Genomic DNA, 23936 nt, shown 5'->3' with positions numbered 1-23936 from the left:
CGCCGCCTCTGCCGGAGGAGCCGCGGGGCCGCCACACTCGCCCCCCGCCCCCCCCCCGCGCTCGCTCGCACTCACACCCGGGCGCTGGAGGCGGGCGGCCCGGGCCCCACCGGCCCCCCATGGACGCCCCCGGCACGGGGCGCTGAGACCCCCGCGTCGCTGCCCAGCCCTGTCCAGCGCGCCACGCCGAGGTAAGGGGGAGGGAGCGAGGGGGCATTAATATGCAAATGCCTCGCGATTGATTATGCAAAGCCGTGGGGCTCTAGGGCCAGCTCCCTGGCGGGCTGGGGGCGCCTGGGGGGTACCCGCTGCCAGCCTCAGCTTTCCCCGGCGCCCCGGTCACCCTGTCACGGTCCGGGAGCTCGCAACTTACGCCCTGGGGAAGGGAGGTGTTGCTGGGAGGTCGGTGGGCCCCGGGGTTCGCCGGCAGAGATGGCGTCCAGGCCTCCCCCTCGAGGGCCCGCCCGGCCTCTGTCCGGCCCGTCTGCTGCGCACTCCCGGGCCCGGCCCCGCTGCCGGCCGCCGGAGCTCCCCCGCCCGCCGCGGTTTGTTTACGGTGCGCCGGAGGCCTGCCCCCCCCAGCCCCCACCCCTAGCCTCCGAGGCAGAGGCCGAGGCCGAGGCCGAGTGGCCTTTGCAAAGCCGCCTCCAGCTGCGGAGGGCTGTATGAGTGGGGTGGGGGGTGGGCTTGCACAGGCCGAGGGAGAGGGAAGTCTCCCCCCCACCACCATTCCACCCGCCTCCCCAATTGAGCATGGCTCTCTGGTTGCAACACTCCTAATTGCAAAAACGCAGCTTGGAGGGGAGGGAGTGTGTGTGTGTAGGGGGGAGTGTATGTGAGGGTCCCTAGGTGATCTGGAGAGTTGCAAGCTAGTGCGGTTGGGGAAGAGAGGGAGGAAGGGACCTGTGTGGTGTGCCTCCCCCCCTTGTTTCCCTCCTCTTGCAACGTGTCTCTGGTGCCCCTTCTGTGCCTGGGGCCCTCCCTTGTCCGGTGTGAAAGAAAGGCCTGGGGCGGGGGGCAGGGATGATAGGGCCAATGGAGAGAGCCACCCTTTACAGGGGTGGAGGTCGCAGAAGAAAAGCCAGTGGGATAGGAGCCTGCCCCTCAATGATGGCTCTGGCCCCAGGAAGGGGAAGGGATGCAGGGGGCTGTTGTCCCCGACGAGGGAGGGGAAGCAAATGTGACATGCAGACACAGAGATATGCCCACACAGACAGCCACATGCATGCACACCCAGGGACACCCAGGCAGACTCAAGGACAGGAGCTGCTGGACACACCCACATGGGGACAAGGGAAGAGGCAGGCTGCCGCTGCACCGGGGAGCTCAAAGGGGTGGGACACACCCACGGGAGACCAAGAGCAAGGAGACCGATCCATGCACATACCCACGCACAGGGTCACACGGAGATGCTGTCACACACAGGGGCAAGGAGGAGTCGCTGTCACCCACACAGAAAAAGTCACTATCATCGAACGCGTGCATGAACACAGAGCAATTGCACACAGCCGCACATTACAAAAGACCCTGTCACTCACAGCCACACACGTGCTAGCATGAGCCCAGTCCCACAGGCATCATCCCCTGCCTTGACAGTGACTGTCACTCAGTCAAACGCAAAGGCAGTTACACATCAACACATGTATACACAACTTAGCAACAAGTATTTTCCTGGACTCTTACTGTGGATCTCTAAGGTTCCGTGTACAACAAAACCTCTACTCCAAGGAAAAGCAAATTTGTCTCTGTGAAAAGACTTTCCTGCATAATGGTGCAAGACATGCATTCATGATAATATTCTCAGTCTCTGTCGCTTGTCATTTCCCACCCCCCCTCAATGGTGAGCTCCTTGAGACCTGGGAGAATCACTCCAAGAGCTCTGGATCCCACCCAGAGCCTAGCACAGGAAGTGCTCTGTAAATACTTGTTAATTGATTGCCTGGGAACTCCATACACAGGTGTACTCATTTGCACACAGTCCCAGGGACTCAGGTGCAGAAGGCATTCACAAGGCTCAGGTCCACACAGTCACAGGTCCACGTGGACAGCCGTGTCCAGACATCCCCAGACGTGCACACTGTAGCTGTACAGTCAGGCGCACCCCTAGATGCACACACAGTTGTAGGTTTTTTTCCCTCAAGCTTCCTCCTGTCTTCCTCTAGGCTCAGCTTTTTTTTTTTTTTTTTTTTTTGAGGGACAGAGAAACAAGAGCAAAGAGAGCAGGGGCAGGGGGGTTCCAGAGGGCCGAGTCATGGGGCTGAAACAATGTCCAGTGACTTCCAGCAGCTGAGATTATCCTAGCTGCTGTGGGGGGGGGGGAGGAGTTGGGGAGAGCCAGCTCCTAGGGAGCGGTCCCTCTCTCTACCTTGAAAGCAAACGCGGGATCTAGCTGCTCCTGCCAGGGTCGTTTGTCTGAGCTTTTCCTGGGACCATTGACTTGGCCTCGCCCCCTCCCAGAGGAGTTCCTGCCTCCCACCATGAGTCTGGCCCCTTGTCCCACCTCTGCCCTCCTGTCTAAACTTGGAAGCCTTCCTTAGGAGGCCGTATGCTGGTGAGTGTCTGGGTGAGTGATGTGTATTTTTGACTTGGAATTTCTCTCTAACGCTGTCTCCCTTTTGCTCTGTCTTGCTGTGTCTGATTCTCCCTCTCCTCGTTTATCTGACAGTCTGGAACTCTCACCCGGGTCGCCGCCCCTGTCTACCCCTGCTCTTGTCTCTGCCACAGCCTCCTTTCTCAGAGCTGGGAACTGGCAGTGATGAGCTTCATACTTTTCCAGTTGTTAAGACTCAAACCCCGCCCCTCGCCCCGCCTGCCCTGCCTCTGGGGTCAGCAAGAGGTTGGGGTGGGGGGGGGTTGGGGGGCTCAGCTGGCTGCTCAGGACATCCTGCGCTTCCTCAGCGCTGCAGCTGCAGCAGCAAGTTTTGGGGGCTGAGAGTGGGGGGAAGGGACGGGGGTCAGCTAGAGCTCACGCTGACCTCTTAGGCTGACAGGCTCAGCCAGGGCACACCAGCTGGGTGGAAGCCCCCGGTCTGCGGGCTCCAGCCAGCTAGCTCCTAAGCGAGCCAGCCAGGAGGCTCCCCCACACACTGACCCACTGGAAAATTGTCACCCCCATGGGCAGTGGCGGGAGTTGGCAGGGCCCGACTGAGCAGGGTCAGTGGCACTGCTCACAATGGCCTTTCTCCACACCCCTGGCAGCTGAGATCCACCTCGGAGATGCCCAACAGCTGTGCCCTCTGCCCAGCCTCAGAGCTTGGTTCTGAAGGTACAGCTGCCCAGATTAGGTGGGGGGCTGAGTGAGGCCCTGTCTCATGAATGTAGGCTCCAGCCCAGAGTGGGAATTTGAGCCAGGGGGTAGTGGGGCAGGGGCCCCAGAGCCCAGGGGGGCACCAAGCGTTTCTGGCCATGCTCCCCTCCAGCCATGACCTGTTTGGATGAGGAGGCACTGGTAATGATTCTACCCTGGGTAATCCATAGGCTGCTACAGAAGGGGAATTTGAGGCTCAGTCACAGGGGAGACATAGCTGGATCAAAGAACAAGCTATGGTTCCTTTAGCGGATAATATGCTCTCATGGTTAAGAGGAGGGATTTTTTTTCGTTTCTTTTCTTTTTTTGGAGCTGGAGTGCCTGGGTTTGAATCCCAGCTCTGCCACTTGCTGGTTGTATAACCTTGGGCAATCGATTTAACCTCTCCCATGCCTTGTCGGTAAATTGAGGATGAGAATACCTATCTCGTTCAGTTTTTTGAGGATTCGAGGAGCTAGAATATATAAAATGCTTTTAAAAGTGCCTGGTGCATAAGAAGCACCGTATGTGTTAGCTGTTACAATGAGGAAGCCTGTGGGTCTGGGGTCCCCTGGATTTCTTGGGAGAAGCTGGGTGAAGAAGTGGATCTCCAGATGTCACAGGGATGGGATGGGGGTTGGGGAGGACAGTGGGTCCCTAAGCTCCAGCCTCCTCACCCTTGCTGTCACATCTCTCTCCCCACAAGTTTTTGTTTTTTTTTTTTAATATTTTATTTATTTGACAGAGAGATGCAGCGAGAGAGGGAATACAAGCAGGGGGAGTGGGAGAGGGAGAAGCGGGCTTCCCGCGGAGCAGGGAGCCCGATGCAGGGCTCGATCCCAGGACCCTGGGATCATGACCAGAGCCGAAGGCAGACGCTTAACGACTGAGCCACTCAGGCGCCCCTCCCCACAAGTTTTTGCAGCCTGGAGCCCCTCTGCCTCTTGCATGTCGAGTGTACAGCACCCTACCTGTCCACTAGGGACACAGCATCCCAGCCACCTACCGTCAGTCAGTCACCCAGGACCTAGTGCTGGCTGATGGATACCCGATTCCCCATCCCTGCACCGAGGGGGCATTAGTGTGATGGGTGGTGGCACTGAGTAAGGACCAGTGGGTGGGTGTGGCACCTTGAGGGCCAGAGCCTGTCCTGGGTTGCCTCTCTTCCCCTGTGAGTCTGGTGATAAGACTCCTCTCTCCCCCAAATCCCTTTTCGTCAGCCCCTCCCCTTCAAGATGCAGCAAGGACAGTGGAGGACAGTGGTGGGCCACTGGGGAGCCGTTGGGGTGGGAAGCGAATCTTAACTCAAGTTCTCACGGTTGCAAAGGGGACTTGTGCCTCTTGGGGAGGGAGGCAAGCATGCCTATAGTGGAAAGAGCACTGGCTGGGAGCTGGAGGCTGGGTTTGTGCCATTCCCTGGTTGCTGACTTTGGCCTGGATTTTCCTCATCTGGAGACAATGATGCCCTACCTCACTCCCAGTGGAGGGTAAATAACATAATGTGGCCTGACACCTGTGTTCAATCCGGTCGCATCCTGGCTTCATAAGCAATGCCTGTGGATGCTCCTGTTCTTCTGGGGCCTGGCGTGCTCCAGGGAGGGGATCTACATGCCCCCCCTGGAACCAGAGACAGTTTCCAATCTCTCACAGGGGCATCTGGGGCTGGTGTGTGCTGATGGTGGTGGTGGTGGGGGGCATTATATGGTTTTCAGGCATAGGGGGTGTTGTCTGCCCTCCTCCCTAGCAGGCCAAGGTCGGGGTAACAAAGGGGATCTCCTTCTAGTATGCCTTTGTATGAGGTGGTCCAGAGGGAGGGGTCAGAAGTTCTCTGGGTAGACAAGGAAAGCAAGGTGGAACTTACTGGTGCCCAGGAAATGCTATCCTTGCTCCCCTGCTCTGAGGATGAGCACTTAGTCTGGGGACTAGGGACTGGGGTTAAAGGTTAGCGCCAAAGGCAAAGCCTCGCGCCCCCCCCCCCCCCAGCAGTGGCAAAGAGCAGCCCCAGCCCACCTCCCCTTCTTCCTCCTGTCTTCCTCTTGTAAGGAAGAGACGAGTTCTTGGCTCCCAGAGCCTGAGCTGTCTGTTTCATTTTCTCTTTTACCCGGGCGCGTGGGCGGGGGAAAGGGAGCGCGGAGCCGAGGCTATGGGCTATTGGTGGCTATCGGAGTTTTTGTACACATCAGTGAGTGGGTGTGTTGTGCGCGCATCCATGTGTGCGTGTTTTATGCATGTGTGGGCTGGGGAGGGCTCTGAATATCTGCTGGAACCCGGCACCGGGAGCCGCTCTGCGCATGCGCGGTGAGTGTGTGTGTCTGCACGTGTTCGTGTGTGTGCCGGAGACTCAGCTGCATTCACTTGCTCGCGCGCGCTCTCTCTCTCGCTCTCTCCCGCTCTCTCCTGTCTTTCGCGCGCGCGCGCACACACACACACACACACACACACACGTACACACACACAATTTTCAATCTCTCTCTCCCCATTCCCTCCCTCCCCCTCTCCTCCTCCTCTAGCCCTCGCCGCGCGCTGTCTCTCTCCCCCCTCCCTCCCTCTTTCCCTCTCCCTCCCTCCCTCTCTCTCTCTTTCCCTCTCCCTCCCTCCCTCTCTCTCCCTCTCCCCGCCCCCTCCCTCTGCCTCTGCCAGTTCTGCTTGGGTGGGGGCTAATTCCCGCGTCCCTGGGGTGCTTGGGAGAACATCCCTGCCTTTCTCTTTGCCTCTACCATTCTCTTCCCTCCTGGACTGTGCTCCCCAGGGCTTGCAGACAGCTCCTCTCTATGGCCTCCTGGGTAGAAGGGAGTGGGGAAGGGAGGACCCCAAGCCCTGTGCCCATGGTGCCATCTGCAGCGAGTGCCTTGGCCCCGTGACATTCATGCCTCCAGCATTCAGCTGCCCTAGCTCCCAGCTCCGATTACCCTACCCCGCTGGCTGCTGGGGGGAGGGTGGGGAAAATGTGCCATGCCCAGCTTGGGGGTGCTCCTAGCTGCCTTCTTGGCTACTTGGATCTCCCGCTTCCGTTCCTGAGGGGAACTGGGGCAGAGGCAAGAAGTTCTGTGGGTTGGCAGGGAAGGGGCTGAGTTCTTGAGTGTGGGTGTGGGCTTGGGGGATGGAGTTGACCTCTGGACCTGGACACCCACCTTGATGCCTGACTGGAGCTGGCCCAGGGTGGGAAGAGGGAGAGGAGAGCAACAGGTGGTTAAGGTTATGGGGGGGGGGGGGGTGAGGGATGCACAGTCTTTCCAGTCTTTGATGTTAATACTGGGCATCTGGCCCAAGTCAAGGCTGCTGTTTATGTCTTTCTGTCTCTGATCTGCAGGGGGGAGTTTCCTGTTATATTCTTTGGGGGGAGAGAATCTTTTGTTTAAGTAACCATTCGCCCCCTGTCATATCCCCCACCCCCATCTCCCATTCTCTAGCCTCCAGGGCCCCTTGGTGAGCTAGGAGATCAGACTTAAGGCTCTATGCCCTTAAGCTCCAGAATTGCATCTCACAGGGCCCCCGGTGAGAGCCCACCAAGGAGTACTGCCTCCCTCTTCACCTCCCTCCTGCTTGCCAAGCCGGTGCGTCTGTGTATTCCTCTGCCATCTCATACCTGCCAAATAGTACCTTCCTTCCCGCCTTCAATCCCTTCTTTCCTGGCACTAGAATAATAGTGAGTTGGGTGGGGCTGGCTATTCAGTCCATACCTGAGAATAGAACAGGGTGACCTGGGAAAGGAGAAAGAGGTCCTGGCCCTGAATGGGACCTACCCCTTCTCAGAGGGGAGGGGGGGACCCTGTGTTCTGCTGCAGCCTTCGCTCTCACCAGACTCCCAGGGGCTGTTGGTGTTTGTGGCTGCCCGTGGGAGCCCACTTTGGCATCGGCGGTGGTTTGCACACAGATGCCTGTGCTCGCCTGTGCATGCCCCTGTGTATGTTTGGGCTACAGTGGCCACCCGGGCCCCTTAGCATCACCCTTCTTGGAGCCCGTGGTGTGGAGTCAGGGCCTCAATGCCAGGTTATTGGGGGGAGGGAGTATCTCCCCCACCCCTAGCATCAGGCAAAGGGGAAGGGGAAAGGGAGGCGTGAACCTACCCACAACACTATTAATAGCCCACATGCCAGGCCACCAAGAACCAGCTGTCACCGTGGAAACCATTTCTACTCCCCCCCTCCCCCAGCCTCCATGGGGTGGGACTTAGGCGGGGCATGAAGCACCCCCCACCCATCTTTCTTTGTTACCTTTCTCTCTTTGTCTCCCCTCTCCTTCATTTGTCTCTCCTCCCTTCCTCACCCCTTCTGTCCCCCATCCCCCATCTCATCGCTGCCTTTCCCTCTACTTCATTGTCATCCCAGCTCTACCCCCCCATCCCTGCCCATCTCTTTGTTCTTGCCCCTCCCCTTCCTCCATCATCCCTTTTGCCCCTCTCCTCCTCTTTCTCCACTTTTCTCAGCCCCCCTCTACCCGTGTGTGTCTTTTCCTCTGTGGTTGGCAAGGAGGAGGGCTGGGCTTTCTTTAGAGCATTAAGGACAAAGTCCAGGGGCCCCAGACAGATGAGGCGAAAGCCCAGAGCAGACACTCGGAGGAGTAGTGTGTGTAGAATTTGGGGCTAGGTTCTGGGGACAGAGAGTCCCCTTGGGCCTGCAGGACTGCGGAATGGGGCAGTCCAGCAGTGGGAACCTGGTGTGGTGCCCACGGATGCCGCATTGGCCTCTTGTCTCTGTCCCCCCATCGCAGAAGCACTTAAGCTTAATGAAATGCTTCCCCCTCCGTGGGCACCTTGCCCATACTGCCACCCAACCGCTCTTATCTGACAAAGAAGGAGTGGGTGGCCGGCCCACCCGACAGGTGGGTCTTGCCATCCGGCTGTCCAGTCTAGTCTCAGAACCCCCCAGCTCCACCTCCCCTTCTTCAGGCTAAGCCTCCACCTCTGCAGGGCAGGTGCCAGGAGGGAGCTTGAGGAATTAAGCTGGACTCCAGGAAGAGGGGAGAGACGCTGCCCTTCAGGGCGGTCATCCCTACCTCACCGCCCCCCCCACCCCCCCGCCTCCCCACTGCCCTTTTCCTGCCCACAGCTAACACGGGCTCACAGGGTCTATGCCTCCCTGCATGCTGGGCCTTCTGCTTGCTCTGGGTTGCCGCAGAGGCCCAGGTATGTCCCTAGAGACCAGGGGTCCCCAGGGGTTGGTTCTCCAGTCTCTTGCTCGGTGCCACGTGAGGGTGCCCCGAGCACTGGGGCAGCACCTTGCTCCTCTGCCGTTGCCAGGGGTCAGTGTGGCCCGGTTGCACCGATGGGCCCCGGGGCGCCATGCAGCTCGGCACAGAGGTGGGGCAGAGAGGGAGCTCGCCCCTCCCCCCAGCAGGCACGTGCAAGCCCTTGGCAGTGCCCAGACACATTTGGAGTTAAGGCCGGGGAGGGGGAAGGGAAAATAAACATGGTGGCCTAGGCTGGCGCTACCCCAGGTGTGCCTGTAGCAACTGGCAGTGGTAGGGGTGCGGGAGGAGGGGGTCCTCCGGGGCGACGGCCCCGAGGCAGGAGCTGCCCAGGCCATGTGGCTGCCGCTGGTGTTCCCCGCCCGGCCTGGCCCCCGGCGGCCGGTGCCCATGCGCTCCACCCTGGCCCTCTTTGCCTGCCCCCAGGGCCTGCTCCCCAGGGCTGCCCCTCTCTCAGCGTGCCCACTCCTGTGCTTGCCTCCTCCCATCCCTGGGGGCGCTCGGGCCTCCGGCTGGCGAGTGGATTTTTCCAGCTTCTGTAAACAAGTGGTGGCTGCGTGCCAGGTGGGCAGGAGACAGGCGGGGGCTGCACCGCAGCCAGGGTGTGCCAAGCACCGAGGCACAGCCTCGGGGGGGGGGGGGGACAGGGAGACACCCAGAGCCAGAGAGAGCGAGACATTCAGATGCAGACGGACGGACCGAAGGAAACCTCGCCGGGCACAGATAGAAGTGGAAGCAGAGGCAACAGAAAATGGCCCTCTATTGTCCAGCCCAAGCCCCATGACTTCCCTGGCCCCCAACCCCTCAGTGCTCTGGCGAAGAGCGGCAGGCCCCGGTGCCCAGTCCCTGGGCATCCCCACCCACTCCTTCTCCTCCCCCTACCTCCACCCCTTAGGGCTGGCTACGCCATTATAAATTTATAACAGGAATTTCTTCACAAGCCAAGAAAAACTTGACCTACTTTCTTGACGGCTCCCTGGGCTAAGGCTCCCCGCTCATTGCCCCCCCCCCCAAACCCCAGTCTCCTGTCCAGTCCCCGGTGCCCAGTCCTGGTCTAAGGGGGTAGCAGAGGCACCAGGGGCCACCTTTCTGCGCTCCTGCCATGTTCCTCATGCGGGGGGCTCGCCTGGGTGCAGAGGCCCTGTCCTGTCGCCCTGCCCTGCCCAATGACCTGACTTATCTCTGTTTCCCCTCCCACCCTGGCTCCTTATCAGTTCCTGGGGGTGGGGCGGGGGGCCCAGGGCTGAGGTCTCTGGTATAGCAGCCACGTGAGGGAGGCTGCGTGTGGGGACCTGCACCCTTTGTCCCCCTCTCCCAGGCTCACACCAGCCGGTGTGTGCAGACAGTAAGCCTCCGGTCCGTAGCCCATGGTCAGAGGGGCAGTGTAGACGGGAGGGTGGGCCCAGGCTGGCCCTGCCCTGGACCCCAGCTAGTGGACGGACGCTAGCATTTGAGGCAGGCTGTGAGGTGCTGCTCCCCGAGCCACCTGCTTGCTAGCTGGGTGGATGGGAGTGAGTGACCCAGCTGTCAGAGCGTGCATCTTCGTCTGTAGGGTTCTGGTGCCCACTTCAGAGGGGCACATGTTATCCATTCAGATGGCCTGGTAGTTTCCTTTTTCCTTTCCCTTGCTGTCCTGGTGGATGGCAGCCCAGCTAAACCAACTGGGAAGTCTGGCCCTCAGACTGGGAAGTGTGATTTGGGACCTTGTACAGGAAGTTCTGAAGTCCTGGGTGGGGGGGTGGGGGTGGTAGTGGCTGGGATTGGGGAGTCATAATTTGGTCAGCAGCAGAGGGGAGGTCAGCTCCCCAGTGTTTTCAGCACCTCTCTCCATGAAGGCACTCAGGTGGGCATTCCCGATCCCTGCGTGCTACCCCCACGCCCCACCCTTCCTTCTCAGATACCCCCCAACGCCTGGGCTGAAAACTGCTCATCTTGGGTCCCCTCTTGCCCTATAATACCGATACGTCTTACAAAAACTCAGCTAGGGGGCGCCTGGGTGGCTCAGTCGTTGGGCATCTGCCTTCGGCTCAGGTCGTGATCCCTGGGTCCTGGGATCGAGCCCCACATCGGGCTCCCTGCTCCGCGGGAAGCCTGCTTCTCCCTCTCCCACTCCCCCTGCTTGTGTTCCTGCTCTCACTCTCTCTCTGTCAAATAAATAAATAAAATCTTAAAAAAAAAAAAAACTCAGCTAGAGGGGTGGTAACAATAGCCAAGGACTAATGGACGCTTATCAAGGGCCAGGCCCTTCACTGAATGTCAGGCTTGAGACATGGTACATGATTGCCTTCATTCTTTTCCTCCATACCTTCCCAAGTTAGGATGGGTATCTCCAGTGTTGCCTGCTGCACCTGTTGATCTGACAGTTTGTCCTGGTCCCCTCTCTGTGCTTGCCCCCCATGCCCGCCACCATCTTGTGATGAGCCCCTAAGAGCCCAAAATGTTTCAACCAAAGGAATCCTTCTGCCCACTCCCACCATGGCGCTGCCTTATCCCTGCCTCTCTCCTCTCTTTGCAGGGACTTCTGGACAGGACAAGACTCTAAAGCTACTCCCTCAGTCCAAGACACTCCCCCCCTCGGACCCAGCTTGCCCTCAGCCCTACCACCTGCCACTCCCTGGCCCCTCTCACCGCCCACCCCCCTCTTGGGGCACAGGGCATGGTGTGACAGGCCAAGTGCTGAGGCGGGCACCATGGGCGCTGTGCCCTAAGGCCTGGGTGGCAGGGGGTGGGTGGCCTGTGGGTGTGCCGGGGGGGCCACTGTGCCCACCCCAGTCTCTTGGCGTGCTGGAGGGCATCCTGGATGGAATTGAAGTGAATGGAACAGAAGCCAAGCAAGGTGGAGTGTGGGTCAGACCCAGAGGAGAACAGGTAATGGGTCTAGCAGCCAGGACGTGCCAGTTCCTGGGGAACAGGCATGTTCATCACCGGCCTGGGCAAACGAGAGCTGAGCTTGGGCCTTTTAAGCACCTCTGGAGGGATGGGCATGAGACCAGCAAGCCTGCTGTCTACCTTTGCCCAGGAGATGAGGTCATGGCCACATGTGGCAGGGAATTAGGCACCTGGATTGAGAGGTGTCCATTTCTGAGGGGGAAGGTAATGCAGAGCGATGACAGGTGGCAGGCACGTGGCTCCTCGACAGTGCTGGGGAATCTCACATGCCCTCCCAGTGTCCCTCCGCTGCCCTCATCTGAGCATGTGCAATGCAAACAGCCTTGCCGCTTTCCCCCTCTCCTTACCAGACCAGCGTGTGGTCCAGAAGCCATGGCGCGTGGGACATGACATTTCAGGGCACGTGCACCAGTGACTGTTGGTCCCAGCCCGTGCTTATATTTGGAACCTATTGGGAGCCCCACAAGCTCTTCCTTGTTCATGGGCAAGAGCGGGCACTGCCATGGGGCTCCTCCCAGGAAGTGGAAGTGAATGCCAACTCTGAAGGGTTTACTCACACGTGAAGGAGGAATCAGCCCTGCACACACAACTAGGGATGCGTTACCTGTGATCTGCATGGCTCTTGAGGAACCCAGAGGGTCTCCACTTCGCCCATCGGCCCCAAGTGGCACAGAGCTCTGTCCCAGTTGGCATGAAGCCCCAAGAGCTGGGTACAGCCTGTGCCTATGGCCAGGGAGAGGGAGAGGGTGGGGGTGGGGGTGCTCTGGGGAGGAGTGTGGCTGTTGCCTTGGAGACCAGATCTTGAGCCAAGAGGCCAGAGGCTTGGCCAGGCAAAGCCTTGGGGCCCAAGTCTAGGTCCCTGGAGGGATGGAGGAGGTGGATGAAGCTGGCAGTTCGGTGGGACACCCCAGGTATCCCTCCCCAAAGCCTCACCCCAAGAGGGCTCTGAAAAAGATCTGGCCTGTCACTGCATGGCTCTCACTTGCAGCCTCTGTACCTCCCTGCCCAGACTTCTGTGAGTCTGGGCGAGTCTGCTCCTAATTCACAGAAAAACAGGAATGCATGTTCCGGGTCCCCTAGAGCTGCATCCCCTCCCCCTATCCTCCTCCCCTCCCCCATGTCCGTGCGCCACCTTGTGGCCGTCCCTGGGACTGCAACCGGAGGCTGTGAGGCGTCATCGTTGAAAACCGCAAGCTCAACTGGAGGGTTAGACTGGGCCTGGAGTTCTCCCATACCCACTCCTGCTGGCGGCAGGAGGGAGATCTGAATCTCCAGTGGTTGTAGAAATCAGACAGGGGTAACCCCCAGGGGGCCCGGAACACAGACCCGTCTGTGATTGTGACCCTGGCCAAGGTCACTGTGTCAGTGTGTTGGGCCCTGCGTCAGGCTCCGGGGGGCAGAGCCCTGCAACATGCCACACGCAGGGTGGGTATGGGAGGTTATACAATCCGTGCATGCATGTAGAGGCTTATGTAACCTGTGTGTGCTGAGGTTATGTAACACGTATGGGCCGAGGCTGGTGACATACATGTGCAGTGACTGAGGGTTGCTAATACCTTGCATGGAGGAGCTCAGAGCGCTTGTCCCGGCTCTGACTCCCGGGCGAGGCGTCACCAGGCACAAGTGGACCTTCGGTTTGTTGCTCTGCTAAATGGAGGCCACGAACAGGGTGACGCTGGAAGTCTCTTCTTACTCTCAGATTCCAGGTTCTAGGTTCTAGTCGCTTGGCACTGTGTGTTTTCAATCACTGCGGTTTTTCACCATGTGCGCATGACCTGGAAATCAGGCAACACGTTCACTGGGGGGAGGGGGTGGTATTATTAGGTGTCTGTCCAGAGGGTTGTGTGACGCATGGGCATATCTAGAGGTCAGATAACGCATCTGAGAATGCTCTGAAAATTTCATGGGTATATAGATCCTGGTGCGTATTTACTATGCTTAGGTTTACACTGAAGGCTGCGTAGTTATTCAGATGCGCTGGTCTTATGTTACATATGTGGGTGTGTTCTAAAGGTTATATAGCTCTAAGCATGTCCTAGAGATTCTTTCTGCATAAGTGTCATGTTATTGAAGGCTTAACCATGTGGATATCTCGTAGATTATTGGTGTTTAAGGTTCTATAATGTGCACGTGCGCACACGCACGGGCACGTGTGTGTGTGTGTGTGTATGTGTGTGTTTGGGCTCTAGAACATGCCTGTGTCCCAGCCAAGCCCTGTATCTCTCTCCCCAAAGCTTGTAGATAACTGGACCCTTCTCGGTGTTGTCAGCTGACCTAGGGGTGGAGGTAGAATGAGGACACAAGATGGAGGGAGTTGGGCCCGGGGGATTATATAAAGCTATTGGATGAGAAGGGGGCTGCCCAAAGACTGGTCTGTGATTCTGCCCACTTTGCCCCCATGCAGTGCCAGGTCACCAGATGGAAAGCGAAAAAGAAAGAACGGCCAATGTTCCCTGAAAACCAGCATGTCAGGTGAGCCTGACTGTGTGTGCCCTTCTTCCCCACCCTCAACCCTGCCAAACCAGCCCAGGGCTCTTTCGGGGCCTGGGTATGGACCAGCAGCTCCTGTGTCCCTTGGGGAGAGCCTCCTAGAGGGCTTGGGACGGACTTGTCTGGAGGTGAGGGGGGTGATAAGGGCATGCCCTAGCCTTTGAGGATGGATTAGGTCAAGAAGGTCCTCTTCCCTTCTCCGATAACCCCCTTGCCTGAGCCCAACCCCCCTGCACCCCTGGATCAGGGTCTGGGCTAAAGGGCCAAGGGACTGTATTCCCCTGAGACGAGCTGCTGACAGGTGCTTCTCCTCCTCCTGCACCCCCCGCCCCTCAGATGCAGCAAGAGAAAATCCCCAAATGGGCAGTCGGAAGAACTGGGATTCTTCATGTTCTTAGGGAAGGGGATGGACAAGGTGACCTCTGATGTGTCTCCAGGATTCCGCCTGGACACAAAACCCCGTCAAGGAGGCTGGGCTAGGGGATGGGCCAGGAAGGAAAAGTTGGGGGATGAAAAAGTGTAGGAGCCTCTCTGCTGGGGGCCCAAACCATGCCTGCCTGCCTGCCTCCCTTCCTCCCTCCCAGGGTATATCCCTAGTTACCTGGACAAAGACGAGCAGTGTGTCGTGTGTGGGGACAAGGCAACCGGTTATCACTACCGCTGCATCACTTGTGAGGGCTGCAAGGTACGGACCAGCCAGCTCCTGCCCCTCCCCCACCACCCGAGCCCCCATCTCACCCGCCTTAAGGCCCTCAGCACCTGGCAAGGACAGCCCTATAAACATGCCACCTAAAGCCCACCTGTTGCACCACCATTGCTCTCTCTCTCATCCATTTGCTCATTCACAGTCTCTGCTCTGCCACTCATACGTACGATGCCTAATTTCTCTGGGCCTCAGTTTCTTCATCTATAAAATGGGGATAATCCTGCTACCTACTTCAGAGAGCTGTCGGGAGAATTAAATGAGCTAATTCGTACAGAGTATTTAAAACCGTGCCAGGCACGTCAGAAGCGCTCAGTAAACCCCAGCTATCGTCCATCCATTTGCTGGATCAGGTATGAGGGATGTAGTACATGCCCTGCCCTCCAGCTGCTCACAGCCTACCAGAGAGAGGCACACTAGAAACGAACACTGTGTTTCAAAATGTGGTCCGGGGCCACCCTCAGTACGAGCTCAGTGCAGAGCCCCGGGCCCCATCCCACCCTACTCAATCAGAACTTTTCGTGGTGAAGCCTTTGTGGACTCTGCCTTGAAACAGGTTCCCCAGTTGCTTCTCCTTGCACCTTGAAGGGAGAGAACCAGTGCTGGGGAGGGGGGCATGGTGGGGCCCAGAGCGGGAGGGGATGCCAGGGTGTCCCTGGGCAGAAGGGACAAGGTCATAGGCTTGGGGGGCCTTAGTTAGATCTCACTTTGCTCATTTTAACCTGCAAGGGTTTTCCAGGGTCATCACCTCGTGAAAATGTAAGACTTGCCAAGAAACAAAAGTATTTAAAACTATGTTAAGGCTTCCAGTTGCTCTCTCTCTTAGTATCAACCAAGCCAAGAGCCCCGGGGACTTAGGGTCCCGTAGCAGGGTTCCTGGAGCCATTTGCAAGCAGTGTAACATAGAGCAAGGATCCTCACCCTCCAGGACAACCAAGTCCCAGAGGAGCATCCCCGAAAGCCAGAAATGCCTTGGTCCCCGCCCCTCCAGAGTCTGATGTTGTAGGTCTAGAGTGAGACCCAGGAATTGGTATTTTTCGTAAGTGCATTAGATGATTTCAATGCACCGCAGGATCTGTGAACTCGGACCTTGTGTCCCGTAGCTCAGGTCCAGTTCTGGCTCTCCTGCCCATTTGGCTAAGATGACTTTGGGCAGATTGCTTAATCTCTCCAAACTTCAGATTCCTAGTCTCAAAATGGGTTCCTACCTCATGGGGTTGGCACAGCATCAAATGCGATGATGCACCAAAAATAAATAAGTAAATAAATAAAAAAGGCTTATAAGTGCCTCATACTGAGCCTTCAGCACATATTAGCTCTTGGTATTGTTACTGCCATCTTGATTCTTGAGGTTGAACCTTTAAAGCAAAGACAAAAGCCGATACATAGAATTGAACAGTTTCTCTTAAAGCTACTAGAAGTGTCCATACACGGTGCCTTTTCTTGATTTTTTTTTGACTCCCCCCCCCCCATTTCAAGAATTCCACCTGCGTGAGCAGCAAGTATAAGGATGGTTTGCGGGGCAGGGGTCCGTTTTATTTTCCGAGTTGTTTAGCAAGATGGAAAATGAGGTATCCGTTGGACCTCCAAAGCTGCTATTCCTTCAGGCGTCGTAGCACCTGACACCATCCCAGACTCACGTCTCTGTACTGTGGTCCTCATCCTTACCCCTGCCACCGCCACCACCCACCCGCCCCTGCCCCCCCGCAGCCTAGGAGCTGAGGACACGTATTTCTAAGGTCCTTCGGCCCAGCCAAGTGATCCTGGGCTTGCTGGAGTCAGGAGGACGCCAGGTCCCCTCACTAAGCCTCCACGCCCCAGTGACCTGCACGGTCAGTTAGGGAAGGGGAGGTCACGATCGCTCCGTGCTCCAATCTCCCTCCACCCCAGGGCTTCTTTCGCCGCACAATCCAGAAGAACCTCCATCCCACCTACTCCTGCAAATATGACAGCTGTTGTGTCATCGACAAGATCACCCGCAACCAGTGCCAGCTGTGTCGTTTCAAGAAGTGCATCGCCGTGGGCATGGCCATGGACTGTAAGGGGACGGGGGGGGGGGGGGAAGCCAAGTGGCTGTGGCTGGGCGGGCGGGGGAGGGGGCGCTGGTTCAGGTATGACTGCTTCCTGCCAGGGGATCCTCGGGGCCCACAGCACAGAGTGACGATCCAGGTCAGGCTGATGGTGGAGTGAGTGTTCAGGATCTTGGTCCCTGCTGCCCTTATCCCTGGGGAAAAGGAAGCAGGAACCCTCCATGAGCCCTACTTCCTCCCGGTGCCTACCTGCCTTTCAGCAGGCCAGGGCCTTAGAGTTGTCGGGTAGAAAGAAGTCCTGAGGACCCCGGCCTGGCACAGTGTTCTTGACTACAAGAGAAGGCACCCCACTTCTGGGTGAGAGAGGGCATCTTGCATCGGCTAGGGATCAGGTAGCAGGGTCTTCTAGTAACCACTGCCGTCGTCACCCTTTAGACCAGGATGTGATAATCGTTTGGATCAGCTCAAATTGGAGTTGATGTGGTCCCAGCCGATTATCATGATCCGGGTTGTACCACCCAACTTCCGGGTGATCTGGGAAGTCACTTAACCTTTCCGGCCCTCAGTTTCCCAACCTGTACATTGGGAAGAGTAGTTTCTGAGCAGGTTGTGGAGAGTGGCATGCAAAGGGCGTCGCGTCTCTCTGCCGTTGACAGTGGTTCTAGATGACTCGAAGCGGGTGGCCAAGCGCAAGCTGATTGAGCAGAACCGGGAGCGGCGACGGAAGGAGGAAATGATCCGATCACTGCAGCAGCGACCAGAGCCCACTCCCGAAGAGTGGGACCTGATCCATGTTGCCACAGAGGCCCATCGCAGCACGAATGCCCAGGGCAGCCACTGGAAGCAGAGGCGGAAATTCCTGGTAAGGAGGGAGGGGGCTCGCGGAGGGCGGCAGCCAAGTGCCCAGGAGGGAGAATGAGCTCAGAGCCTTGCCTCCTTCAGGAAGCCTTCATAGTTTAATCTGACCCGAAGCTAATGCTCTCTGCAACTTGGCAATCCTGAGTCATGCACCCGTGTGTGGGTTGCTGCTGTCAGAGGCCTGCCTGGTCCATCCGACTGGGGGCTTCAGGAGGACAGGGCCTGGCCCTCGTCATTGAATTTCCAGAGAGCAGGGGCAACCTCTCCCTTTTTTCCTGCCCACAGTGACTGGGAGGAGAGGGTGAGGACCCAGTTATGTAACAGCATTTGGGGGCACCTGATGGGTGCCAGGCATTGTGTTAGGCTCTGGCAAAACTGAGTGCTGAGTGAATGGTCGGTTAGGGAAGAGATGGACAGTTGGTTGTATATGGCGAGTGAAGGCAAGGGAACTGGCATCTGGTTCCCGGGGGGAGTGTGCCAGTGGGTGGAACAGTATATTACCAAGAGCACAGGCTCCAAGACCAAGCACATGTGGGTACAATGGTCAGGAGTCAGACTGCCTGGGTTCTGATCCTGGTTCTACCACTTACTAGTCTTGTCACCTTGGGCTTATTACTTAGCTGCCCTATGCCTCAGTTTCCTCATCTGTCAAATGGTGGTAAGTAGAACATCCTCCTCATAAGGTTAAATGAAATATATAAAACCTGTCGCCTCGGGGCGCCTGGGTGGCTCAGTCGTTAGGCGTCTGCCTTCGGCTCAGGTCGTGATCCCGGGGTCCTGGGATCGAGCCCCGCGTTGGGCTCCCTGCTCCGCGGGAAGCCTGCTTCTCCCTCTCGCACTCCCCCTGCTTGTGTTCCCTCTCTCGCTGTCTCTCTCTCTGTCGAATAAATAAATAAAATCTTTAAAAAAAAAATAAAAAAAAAACCTGTCGCCTCGTGCCTAGCTGCGTATTAAATATTCAATAAACATAGCTTCTATTATTATGATATTACTTCTACTACTGTTGTGATCATTGTTATTATTAGCCGACTTGTCGCTCTGGCTCAGATCTGTTCTCTGCCCCAAGGTGAAGGAGAAGCGTTAGGCCCGGGACACAGCAGTCCCCGGGACACTGGCGGCCCCTCGTCCCCAACCTGCCTTGGAGCTCCCCCTGGTGGGCAGGGAGCCTCAGTGAGAGGTGGAAAGGGGTCTGCAGCCCCAACTGACCCCTGTCTCTTCCCTTAGCCGGATGACATCGGCCAGTCACCCATCGTCTCTATGCCGGATGGAGACAAGGTGGACCTAGAGGCCTTCAGCGAGTTTACCAAGATCATCACCCCGGCCATCACCCGTGTGGTGGACTTTGCCAAAAAACTGCCCATGTTCTCCGAGGTGAGTGGCGGATGGGAAGAGGCATGGTGCCACACTGGAGGGGAACTGGGCCTGCTCCCTGGGTCACCCAGTGTCAGCACATGCTCATCTGAGGTTCTCTGGACAGGGAGCAATTCCTGTAGGTCAACACATAGCGAACACGCACGCACGCATGTACACATGCACGTGCATACGCACGCACGCACGGCTAGCCAGTGCCTAAGGACCCAAGAGGCTCCAAGTGTCCAGCCTCCCAACCCCTCCCTGCCCCTTTCCCCCCACATCTCCATAACCATCCTGGCTCCAGCAGCTTGAACGTCGTCATTTTCAAGAGCACTAACTCTGGGCGCAGGCTGTCTTACTAGCTGTGCGTCCTTGGCCACGTTACCCAACCGCGTACCTCACTTCCGCCCTCTGCAGTCGGGCTGCAGATAATGATGGGAGCTAACTCATAGGCATGATTGTGAGGTTTAACGACAAAGGGCATGCCCGCGGCCCAGAGCAAGGTTAGCTGTTGAGAGTACACCTTACTGGCTGAGGCCGGTGGGGACCTCACAGCTCCCAAAGCACACCCCCAGGGGACACTCGCGGGGAGGCAGGGGCGTGCTGAGTGTCCCTGTGGCCCTGCCACTCCGCAGCTGCCTTGCGAAGACCAGATCATCCTCCTGAAGGGGTGCTGCATGGAGATCATGTCCCTGCGGGCGGCTGTCCGCTATGACCCCGAGAGCGACACCCTGACGCTGAGCGGGGAGATGGCCGTCAAGCGGGAGCAGCTCAAGAATGGCGGCCTGGGCGTAGTCTCGGACGCCATCTTTGAACTGGGCAAGTCACTCTCTGCCTTTAACCTGGATGATACGGAAGTGGCTCTGCTGCAGGCTGTGCTGCTAATGTCAACAGGTACCTGCCTCCTGGCTGGGAGGGCTCAGAAGCTTCCAGGGGCCTGGAGCTTGGCTGGGCCCTGGCCCGTCACTCTCCTCTTCCCTGAATGCTACAGTCTTTGTCCCCCAAGCTTACCTCTGTCCCTGGGCCCATTCTCTGTCCCCTGTCCCCTCCTCTGACACCCATCCCCTCCTTGGTTCTGATGTCCAGGCCCATCTGTTGCCTCCCCATGCCTCCTCTGCTCCTTGTCCCATCTTCACCCCATTCTTTCTCTCGGCCCCCCCATCCGCTCTCTGTTGCCCACATTTGCCTTTGTTCCCCCACACCCCCCCAGGTACCTTCTGTCCCCCATCCCTCCTCTGTCCTCAGTCCCTTCTCCCTGCCCCTCATCCCCTCTGCCCCTCTTCCCACCAACCCTTCTCTTTGCCCCCTTGTCCTGCCCTGTCTCCAGGTTTCCCCTCTCTTCCCACCTCTCGGTCCCTCTGTCTTCTTTATTCGTTACCTCTCCAAACCCCCGGCGCCCCAGCCTCCTCCTCAGCCCTAGCTCTTGCTCATGTATGCGCCCCACCCTGTCTGTGTCTCTCTCCCCCTGCCCGCCTTAGCCTCTCTGCCTCCGTCTCCCTCCACTCACTCGCCCTCATGCCGCTTCTCCCCTGCAGACCGCTCGGGCCTGCTGTGTGTGGACAAGATCGAGAAGAGTCAGGAGGCGTACCTGCTGGCGTTCGAGCATTACGTCAACCACCGCAAACACAACATTCCGCACTTCTGGCCCAAGCTGCTGATGAAGGTGACTGACCTCCGCATGATCGGGGCCTGCCACGCCAGCCGCTTCCTCCACATGAAAGTCGAGTGCCCCACCGAACTGTTCCCCCCACTCTTCCTCGAGGTCTTTGAGGATCAGGAAGTCTAAAGCCTCAGGCGGCCAGAGGGTGTGCGGAGCTGGTGGGGAGGAGCCTGGAGAGAAGGGGCAGAGCTGGGGGCTGAGGGAGGCCCCCCACCCCTCTTCTCTCCTTCCTCTCGTCCTCGGATAGATTCAGCTCCCACACACACCCCTGCACTGCCCGTCCCTCCTCAGAACCTCCAGCCCTGGGACAGGGCAAACACATGAACTTGCTATGAAAAGGACAGTGTGGGAGGCTGGGGGACTGTGTCCTGCAGTTCCCAGGACCCCGTCCTCTAAGAAGGTAGGGGAAGGGAGGGAGAACTAAGAGGGGACAAGCCATCTTGACCGTAGGGGATGGAGGAATGTGGGGTGGGGGGAAGATGCCCTCAACTCAGCCCCTACACACACACAAGAGAGAGCCCCCCTGCCCAGATCCTTGACCGAGGTTCCCCCTCCAGGCTAAGAGCCTCTCTGCTCCCCCAGATGCCTGGGTGCAAAGAAAGGCTTGGCTTGGCTCCTCCCCCCTGGAGGTTAAAAATTAGTCATTCTAACTGCACTTTGGAAACCAGGCAAGGGGAGAAGATAAATGAAGAAAAACTAGACAGAGAGAAAAAGAAAAAAAAGAGTGAGCGACTGATAGAGAGAGAGAGAGATGATATTAAGTTATTAACCGAGGCTGGCCCCCTACCACCCCTAAGCACTTTGAGAGCTGCCCCTCCCCCCAAATCAGAGAGAACTGCCCCCCCATACCAGATCCCCGAGGGTAGGGCTGCCGATCAGAGCTGTGAGTTAACACAACAGGGTCCTGGCCATCCCTCCTTGCCTTGCCCCTCCCTCTGTGCCCCTTCGGCACCCCCCCCCCCAGCCCAGTGCTCCCTCTGCTCTCTGCCACTCGTGCCCGCTGAGTTCCATCTACCTCTCACGCTGGATGCCAGCTGGCCCCTCACCAGCCTGCCCTGCTGCCCACACAGCTCCCCTCTCAAGTGCCCAGCCCCAGGGGCCTCTCCCTGCCCCCCCCACTCCTTCCACACCTTGGCACCCACACAGGAAAAACTGTGGCTCCAACTCCTGCCCTCCTCACATCTGCAGTATTAGCTACAATCCAGATGCTGCTGCGCTGGGGGAGGGGGCGGGGGGGCGGTGTGTGTGAGCTTCTCCCAGAGCCTCCACTCCCTTAGGACCCTGTCCCGCTCTGTCTTCTGGGCTCTCTCTAACCTCTGCCCTCTTCCCCACTCCCACTCAATGCACTAACCCAGACTCGGGGCGGGCAGGCACCAGAATGGGGGTGCCTAGACAAATGGCACTTAGTTGGGGCCCCAGGGGAGGGGGCGGTTGGTGCTCCTCCTTTTTTCTTTGAAGCTCTTTAGGCCAGCCGCCCCTCTGCCCCTAGGACCCCTTTCCCCTCTTCTTTTCTCTAATTCAGGGACTTTGGCTTGAGCCACCTCCCACCCTCCTGGTGAGGAGTGCTCTGTTGGTCTGCACTTGGGTGAGCTGCCCTCCTCCTCTTCCTTTTGGCTATTGCCCACTGCCCACTCTACAGGGGAGAGAGGGAGGGAGGAGGTAGCCCTCCCATGGGTGGGGGGAGGAGGGTGGGGTGGGAAAGAGCAGACCAGAGGGCCCTGGGCTCAGGGCTGCATGTCGGCAGGGATGGATGGGTGGACCTAGATGCCCCCGGAAGCCATGGGGAATGGGGCAGGGGCAGGGGGAGGGGTGCCAGGGCTTCCTGCGCTTTGCACTATTGGGGCAAAAATGTCTTAAGCTGTGGGGAACCTGCCATCCCACCCTGACCCTCAGCCTGCCACAGCCCCCTACACACACATACACACACACACGCACACGCGTGCGCGCACACACACGGGAAGGCAACGCTATGCCGCCCAACAGGGCACGTCCTTCCCCCACCGTGCAGGTGTTCTGACGGGGGCGGAGGGCCTGGAAGAACATCTGCGGTCACCTGTGCATGTGCCTGCCCGGCCCCCCTTGGGCTCGTGGGCTGCCCCTGCTGTCTTTGTCTGTCTCTCTCCTCTCTCTCTCCTGGGGTACTGATTCCTGTATTACTCCAGTCCCATGGGTAAGCCCTCTTGTACCCTCCTCTGGGGGTGCACCACCCCTGGGGGCCCAGTGGAATTCCTGACCTGTCTGCTGTCTCCCCCATCCTTCCATCCCCATCTCAACTTCCCCCCGCATCCCCATTCTCAGCCATGGACATGGTGGAGAAAAGGCCTTGAAGGGGCTTGGCCTCTTACAGGCACTTGGGAATCCCTCCCCCGCTCCCCCCTCCCCCAGTCATACGAGCTGTGATCCCCTCCTCCTCCCCCCCATCTCTGACCCCTCCCCCTCACTCTAGGTGATGTGGGGTGTATGTGTGTGTTTCTCTGCGTGAATGTGTGAGCAAGGACACGTGGTGGGGCAGGGGCCAGGGGACTCAGGAGCACCACGCACCTGCTCTAGAGGCAGCTGTCCCAGTCCCTGCTTTGGAAGTGGGGGACAGGGCCCTCTCCTGGGGGCCATTGGTGCTAATGTGGGGGATGGCCTTGACGTGGGTGCTTAGCATGCCTCCCCCAGTATTGGCCCGGGGCACTAGGGCAGGTGGGGCGGGGCAGCAGGTGCAGTATTGGTGGGAGGAGGGACTGCTGGGAATGGGCCAGGCCAGGACAAGGGGGTGCCAGAGCCATGACCACTCCCCCGTGCCCACCACCCCGCCTCTCCATCTCAGTATCCCCCCCCATCACTCAGAACACACTTACCTCATCCAGCCTCCTCCCTGCTCAGCCTTGGGGAGGGTGGGGGTGGAGGAGCCCCTACCCCTTCCCCTGGTGGCGGGTCTACAGGGCTGGGAGAGGGCAGGGCGTGTGACACAGACACCGTCCATAAGGGGGACAGTAATTCCTGCCCCAGGAACTCCTGGGTGGGGGGAGGGGGCACTTCCCTGGAGGCGCTACTGAATGTATGAGAAGTTGGTGCTGGGGTGGGGGGAGGGGGGTCGTGGCCAGAAACAGGGAAGGAGGTAGGTCCCCTTTCCCCAGGGAGGGGGGAGGGGGGCCAGTAGGGGTGACTTGGGGGGCTCCTACTCCTGCCCCACGTTGACAATCAGTATGTCTGTTACGTGCGATTTTTCACCCCGTTGTGTTTTGGGTCAGGATTTTAAAGAAAGATATTTTTATGGTAATTGTTGCTCGTCTATTTTACTATATATTTATGTAATAAATATATGATGAAAATAACCCCCTTGGGCACCCCCCTTAGATTTGTGTGCTGTTTCCCTGTATCCTCCCATCTGCTGGCAGAGTACCCACCCCACCAACTGACCAGATGGAGAGGTGTGCCCCAGGCTTGGCAATATTTCCACCCAGCCCCCCAAACGAGCACACACCACAGAAG

At 58.2% G+C, this 23936-nt stretch overlaps 1 protein-coding gene across 1 annotated transcript; it reads left to right on the top strand.

The window, feature by feature from the left end:
• THRA (thyroid hormone receptor alpha) lies at positions 1–23779 on the top strand. The gene is made up of 9 exons (XM_081805039.1): positions 1–191; positions 10989–11341; positions 13767–13834; positions 14437–14537; positions 16446–16593; positions 17242–17447; positions 18668–18814; positions 19432–19690; positions 20332–23779. Exons 2-9 carry the CDS (start codon positions 11289–11291, stop codon positions 20580–20582), a joined length of 1233 nt encoding a protein of 410 aa, XP_081661165.1. The 5' UTR covers positions 1–191; positions 10989–11288; the 3' UTR covers positions 20583–23779.
• The last annotated feature ends 157 nt before the right edge of the window (positions 23780–23936 follow it).

This window comes from Leptonychotes weddellii, chromosome 15, assembly GCF_054177405.1.
Source record: "Leptonychotes weddellii isolate Sample4059 chromosome 15, ASM5417740v2, whole genome shotgun sequence".
Classification (NCBI taxonomy): domain Eukaryota; kingdom Metazoa; phylum Chordata; class Mammalia; order Carnivora; family Phocidae; genus Leptonychotes; species Leptonychotes weddellii.
This window is presented reverse-complemented; position numbering and strand designations above follow the sequence as displayed.

Coding starts and splice junctions, on each gene's coding strand:
- THRA (XM_081805039.1), top strand. CDS start 11,289: ATGGAACAGAAGCCAAGCAAGGTGGAGTGTGGGTCAGACCCAGAGGAG. Junction 18,815..19,431: donor AACTGCCCATGTTCTCCGAG/GTGAGTGGCGGA, acceptor GCCACTCCGCAG/CTGCCTTGCGAAGACCAGAT. Junction 19,691..20,331: donor TGTGCTGCTAATGTCAACAG/GTACCTGCCTCC, acceptor TCTCCCCTGCAG/ACCGCTCGGGCCTGCTGTGT.